General features: G+C 42.3%; 1 protein-coding gene across 1 annotated transcript in view; it reads left to right on the forward strand.

Annotated features, from left to right (window-relative positions):
• The window catches only part of SIM2 (SIM bHLH transcription factor 2), a 55,087-nt gene that overhangs the window by 16,483 nt on the left and 31,756 nt on the right, over nucleotides 1-6,848 (forward strand). The window contains exon 4 of the mRNA XM_057377228.1: nucleotides 1,192-1,300. Coding sequence (XP_057233211.1) covers nucleotides 1,192-1,300 — 109 coding nt within the window. The remainder of the gene's footprint in view (nucleotides 1-1,191; nucleotides 1,301-6,848) is intronic.

Genomic DNA, 6,848 nt, shown 5'->3' on the forward strand with positions numbered 1-6,848 from the left:
TTTTCTCTCTCTCTTTCTCCATCTCTCCTTTTTATTCTCTTTCTTTCTCACTTATGATCCCCAACTCAGTGACATTTCAGCCTGGTTGGAACATCAGACCAGTGTCGATATTTTTGTGTTTGCAAGGAGGGGCTGCTGGAAAAGAGCAGTGGGGAAAAGGTGGTTGGGGRAAAAAAAGAAATAAAGTGAGTTTTCATAGCCATGGGAAGGGACATTCCATGAATAATGCAGAAAATGGAAGGATGAGGAACATTTCCAGAAAAAAAGATTGCTTTGTGGGGCCGACGACTTTACTCCAAAGGAAAGGCAACTCACACATCTCAGCAGATCAGTGGGATTGCCTCAGAAGATTGCCTCAGCTCTGATTTGGGGTCCTGGGAAAAATAGGGCAGCCTGAGCTGCATCCCAAACCCGGCCTCGGGGCACTGGGTCACCCCTAAATCCATCCCTGAGCAATATGGGACTTTTGTTGGGGGTTTTGGGGCAAACAGAGCTAGCAGAGGGGACATGCCAGGCACACGGTGCTTTTCATGGGTGCCACAGCGGGATAGGCAGGAATACATCCTGCTGCAGCCAARTTTAGGGGAGAAGGGGGAATTCATGGATATTTAGGGCAAATCTGTGCTGGGCACATTTGCTTAGAGCAGTGAAAACCCATGGAAATCTGCTTTTGGGATTCGCTGTGAGCCCTTGCCTGCTGAGGATGGAGGGCGGTGGGAAGGACACRCAGGAATTTTCTGGGAGCAGGGGTTGGCTCTGGAGGATCAGCTGGGTGCAGGTGAGAGTTTCTGGGAGGAAGATCATTGGGATCAACCTGGAGGAAGACAATTTTTATTTTAATTTTTGTCTTCTTGAGAGACATTTACCCAGTTCAGAGTTTTCCTCCTGTTTGTGGCAAATTTTTTGTGGCAATTTCAGGTTCCTACAGCTGCTCTGATTTATGGCCTCRTCCCCAGCTCCAACAGGAGCTCCCCTGTCCCTGCTGAAACCCCAGAAATTCCCCCAAAAAACCTTCTAACACGAAGCTCTGCTGGAGAAGGAATTGATTTGGATTATTGGTGGTTTGGACAATGGCTTGGCCACCCTCAGCTGACGTTTTACAGTGGGAGTGGGGTGACCCGGCCGCGGGGAGCGCGGGGGAATTTAGGGACAGAGAATGACCCTGCTGTTCATGTCCCACATCTTTCCCAGGTGGAGCTCACTGGGAACAGCATCTACGAGTACATCCACCCCTCGGACCATGACGAGATGACCGCTGTCCTCACCGCTCACCAGCCCCTCCATCCGCACCTCCTGCAAGGTACTGCTGGGATCTGGGGTTAAAATACCACAAAAAAGGTAAAAAAGGGAACAATCCCAGGCTGAAATGTAGCAAATTGCAACTCAAACCATTCAATGAATCCATAAATTTGTATTTATCATATTTGAAGCTCCAATGGAGGAGCAGCATGAATTTAGCCCCATAACCCAGGATTTTTTGTTGTTGTACTAAATAATAAATTTATTATTTAAATTATTTAGGAATAAAGTTCCCTAAATTAAATAATGCCTTCCATGCCACAGAGCCTGCAAAGTTTTAAACAGGTTTTTATCTGTAGCCCAGTGGCTGTTTCATCTCTTTTATTTTGTCTTCATTTCTGAGGTTGCAGAAGTCTCGTGATGGCCTGGCTGGGCTCAGCTCAGCTGCACAGTCTGAACAAAAAAACAACCCACAAAACATCAGGGAATCTGTAAATCGAAGGACATTTAAAATATTTTAAATATAATTATTAAATTCAAAGCTTGGGCAAAAAACAGACCTAAGGAAGAGCAGAAAAGGGTTTGGTAAATGACCTGGGTTAGAAAATCTCATTAAAAAGAGAGTTTTTGAGGAAAATAATGTCCTCTTGCCTTGGCATCACCCTGGCCGTGCTCAGCCACCCACAGGAATATCGACACCACCCTGAGGGAGYTGGGACTCCAATGTTGTGACTTCTGCATCAGCACCCAACAATATTCTCATTCTTGCACTTGCTTCTTCAATAGTTTTGCTGCCTCAGGGGCGATTCCTTGAATTTTGGAAGATCAGCACTGATCTGGCTCCATCTCAATTTGCTTCCACTCATRTTTCACCATTGATTTATCAGCTGCAGCTCCCACCCTGCCAGTTTTTGTCAGTCTTTTCAAAGCACAGCTCCTAAAAAACATGAGGAATTAGGATCGGGCTGGTTTTGGTTTTTTGTTGGTTGTTTTTTTTTTTGGTTTGGGTTTTTTTTGGTTGTTTGTTTTTTTTTGGTTTTGGGGTTTGTTTTTTTTCCGGTTCTGGTGCCTGTGCTTTGTTCTGGCTTCTGTGATTCCATCAGGGAGAATGGTGCTCTCTCTGAATTCAGGGAAATTTGATGGGCYTGGAAGCACCTGGGCTGCTCCAAATRCTGAAAATGGAGGAATTATCTCAGYTTCCTTCTCTTTTCTTCCTCCCCAAACAGGTTGTCTTGGGAAAAACTCTCCCTYGGTGTCTTGGGAAGCAAACTCTTATTTTTCTCAAAATCTTCTGTAAGATTATTTCATACTTTGCTCATTCCTCTGTCAGAATTTTTTAAAATATTGATATTAAAAAAAAAAACAAACCAAACATTTCCCCCTTTTTTCCTACTTAGTGGTAAGCAGAGGAGATACCTCTGATATACAATATTTCAGGGTGATTTTGATGGTGGGACTGGAGAATTTTTTTAAGGGATCTTCCAGCCTCAGAGATTCTGTGAAACCCATGAGGTTTTGTGCAGGTTTTTTTGCAGGTATTTTCATACCTGCTGTCTTGGTAATGGCAATAACCTCCTATTTTTCTTATAATATAAAAAGATTTTAATTAATTATTAGTATTTTTTATGAATTTATAGTCAAAAGCAACAGATTTGGAYTAGTTTCTCTGTCAAAAGCAAATAACCCCATAGCTCTTCCTGTTCTTCCCAGATCAATTCCTCATTCTCTGTAGGTTCCTTTGCCTCATCCTGCATTTAAAAGGAAATTTAGGATAGGAATAAGCAAGATTATTTCAAATTTTGAAATCTTGAAAAATTTAGGATAGGAATAAGCAAGATTATTTCAAATTATGAAATTTTTAAAATTTTAGGATAAGAATAACGAAGATTATTTCAAATTTGGATCCATTTCTGTGTGTTTTGTAYCAAATTTTGTGCAGCAGAGGAAATGAATTAATAAAAATCTCAARGCAACAGCATCTCCTTTGAATTCCTAGACTTGGAGAAGGGAAATAAAGGAATTCAGCTGTGTTCTGTTTAGGGATTATTTTATTTTATCTTAGTTCTCTGTCTCTCACATGCAATGTATGGGTGTATCAAAATATCCACGCTCTGCACCTAAATCTTTTTAAAATGGACAAAATGAACCAATATTTATTTAATTTTGTCTTCCCTGCTTCAGTAATTCCCTTTCCTGCAGTGTTTTATGCACATAAATATCGAGATACAGCCTGAAACCTCCTGGCCTGCCATAATCAAAGMAGATTTCTTATTTAATCCAGTGAGACTTAAAAATTATTAATAAATGACAGGAATGAAACAACTTCTGTCTGTACCTGAGTAGATATTTTTGATGTTTAAATAAAACAAAGAGTTCTACAAATAACTTGGGACAGAGGGCAATGGAGTGAAAATGGTTTTATTAAAAAAAAAAAAAAAGAAAGAAAAAAGAGAAAACCAGACAATTTTAAAGAGCTTTTTTTTGCCATTTCAATTTGATATTCTCTCTTTTAATCTCTTAAAACACATCTGAATCACTGAGTCACTGGKTGGAATAAAAACTTCCCTTTTATACCTTAATTATGTCACAGACTTCTCCAATCTGGGGCATTGCTCAGGCGTAAAATCAATATTGCACTGCAGACACAGGCTTTTATATCCCAAATTTACAGCTTGGCTCCTGGAACCTGCCTTGCTTGAGATATTTTTTTCAGCTAAAACTCAGATATTTATATCCATTTTTTAGCCCAGGTGCTATTCCAGCRGTTGCAGCCAGATAAGATCTGTTTGGAGAGAAATAAAATCACAAATGTCAACAATATCTGTGCTTTGGGGTATTCTGTTGCTGATATCAAATAACCCAGAGCATGGATTATTTCTGACCTCCAGTTTTACAGTCTTTGGAAATTTGGATCTTTTAATTTATTTTGCAGGGAAACGTAAAATATTGCTTTGCATAAAATCAGGCATAGTGTGGATTTCTTTATGTAATCCTCTCTGTCACATTGCTTTTCTTTAGATAAGTCACTGGTATTAAAAAAAAACACTTTATATAATAATATATAAAAGTTTATTCTTTATATATGAGAAATAAATTAAATTTATAATATAAATAATATATTAATTACTAGTTTAGTGATATTACTAATATTATATTTTTATAAAAAATATATTAAAGCATAAGCCTTTAAAAATTATTACATTTCAGGGTTTTTTTAAGTTTGTCCTGGACTTTGTCAGGTTCCACGCAGAACAAGGCACAGCYTCAAACATCAGGTGTAGATTGTTTCTTTYGCTAAAAGACAGGGGAAATATTTGAAAAATCACATGACTCCAGAAGTTTGGACTTCATAGCAATATTAAAGGTAATAAAATTTGGGAATTTGGTGAGGGGAGTGCCCAGAGAAGCTGTGGCTGCCCCTGGATCCCTTTGAGTGCCCAAGGCCAGGCTGGACATCGGGGCTGGGAGCAGCCTGGGACAGTGGGAGGTGTCCCTGCCATGGCTGGGGTGGAATTAAATTATTTTTAAGGTCCCTTCCACCCCAAACCATCCCATAATTCTCTGACCTGTTTCGTTTTTCACAGAGATTGGGAAGTGTCTTGATGACTGTGTGCACAAATTTCCAAAGAAGCAAATCACTGGGAACTAAAAGATGGATTTAGAGTGAAAGAAAAACATTTSAAGGCATTATTGTTGCATTTCAGTGCAACATTTGTGCACTGAAACCACAAAAGCTCAAATCAGAATAATGCACACATTTATAATTAGGAGTCTGATGAGCCACAGAAGAAATATTCTCAGGGAAGCAGTGATTTTTTCCAATTTATATTTCTTCAGATTGMGGTTGAGTATCTTTGCAGAGGCAGAATTTAGGCAAAGAGAAGTTACTGAGGCCAGCACAGGMATAAAATGCTTTTAATATTTATATTGAATGCCCTGAAATGCCCAGGTTACCCCTCTGATCTCATTCTCCTTTGGATTCTAAATCTCCAGGCCCTGACTCGATGAAAACCATAAACCCCACAATCTGTGGAGGCTTTGGAGAATTTCAGCTTGAACTCAAAAAGTCTTTAAGCTGCTTTTTTCTTGCATGACCAGCACAGAAAATGTAAAGGAATAGGTGCAGATGCCTCGCTATGAAAGGAGCCGACAGCTGGACCCTTTCTGAGGGAGTTTTGRGGTGGGGAGAAAGAATAATCTCCCTGACACACATTAAATCAGGGAATGGCTCAGCAAAGCACCTCAGAGTCTTCACATGTAACCAAATAAATCCATTTAAAATCCAAATAAAACTAAATAAMTCCATTTTTTTTTCAGCTGGGGTGAGTTAGGAGGAAAAATCAGGGAGAGGTGAATAAAAGAGGAGAATATTTTAGTATCTGTTCCAAACTAAGTGTGCTGGCTGCGTTCAGTTCTCAGGTGATTTAAGGGTGATTTTCATGGTGGGCCTGGAGAATTTTGAAGGGCTCTTCCAGCCTCAAAGATTCTGTGAAATCCATGACATTTTCTACAGTTTTGCTTGTATCCAGAATCAGTATTCTCTCTGGACTCACATGGAGTTTGCTTGAAAGGACTCCCAAATATTGCTGGGAGTGTTCCTGCTCTGCAGCACCTCGGTGGCTTTGGGGTTGGTTTGGTACCTGGGAAGATTCAAACCTGAGTTTTGCATTCCTGAGCCTCCTGGGTTTGCTGCACAGGCTGAGATCGGGCTGAGATCAGGATTCTTGGGGTTTTGTGCTGAAATAGGATGAGAAAGMAACAGTTTTGGGGTCTGGGAACCTGTAAAGTGATCTTTGTGACCGGCTGGAGACTCGGTGCCCGCTGCAGACCCCCTGCTTGGAGCAGGGCCCCTGTCAGGGGGTGACTGTGGGGCTCTGCCAAATTCTGGATCATCATGGAATATCCTGAGTGGGAAAAAACCCCAGGATCACCCGGTGCCACCCCTGTCCCTGCCCAGCCCCCCCAGCAATCCCAGCCTGTGCATCCCTGGCAGCGCTGTCCAAACGCTCCTGGAGCTCTGGCAGCCTCGGGGCCGTGCCCGTTCCCTGAGGAGCCTGGGCAGTGCCAGCACCCTCTGGGGACAGAAGAACCTTTCCCTGCTCTCCAGCCTGAGCCTGCCCTGGCCCTGGCCCTGGCCCTGGCCCAGTGCAGAGATCAGAGCTGTCCCTCAGGAGGAGCCTCATGGAGTCTCCCCTCAGTCCCCTCTGCTCCAGCTGAACAACCCAAGCAGCCTCAACCCTCAAAATGGCCCCTCCAGGCCCTTCTCCACCTCTCTGTCCCTCCCTTGGGCAATCTCTGAGAGCTTCAGCTCTTTTTTCTCTCGTGGCACCCAAACACCCCCAGCTCAGAKCTGGGAATCATCCCCAGCCCCAGAATCTCCTGCAGCCACGAGTTTGTCCCTGCCCTCACCTCACCCAGAGCTTCAACCCAAACCCCCAGACCAGCCTGGGCTGCCAGGGCTCAGCAGTGAAATGTTTTTGGGGTTGGCAGGGGGAGGGGACAGGACTGGCATGGGTTTGGGATGTGAGGATGCTGAGGGCCCTCTAAGAAGTGAGGAGCAATTCAAATAAATTATAAATATATCATAAATTAAAATTATAAATTTATTA

The sequence above is a fragment of the Malurus melanocephalus genome, unplaced genomic scaffold (genome assembly GCF_030028575.1).
Source record: "Malurus melanocephalus ecotype Western Australia unplaced genomic scaffold, MMel_1.1 scaffold_307, whole genome shotgun sequence".
In the NCBI taxonomy this organism is placed as follows: domain Eukaryota; kingdom Metazoa; phylum Chordata; class Aves; order Passeriformes; family Maluridae; genus Malurus; species Malurus melanocephalus.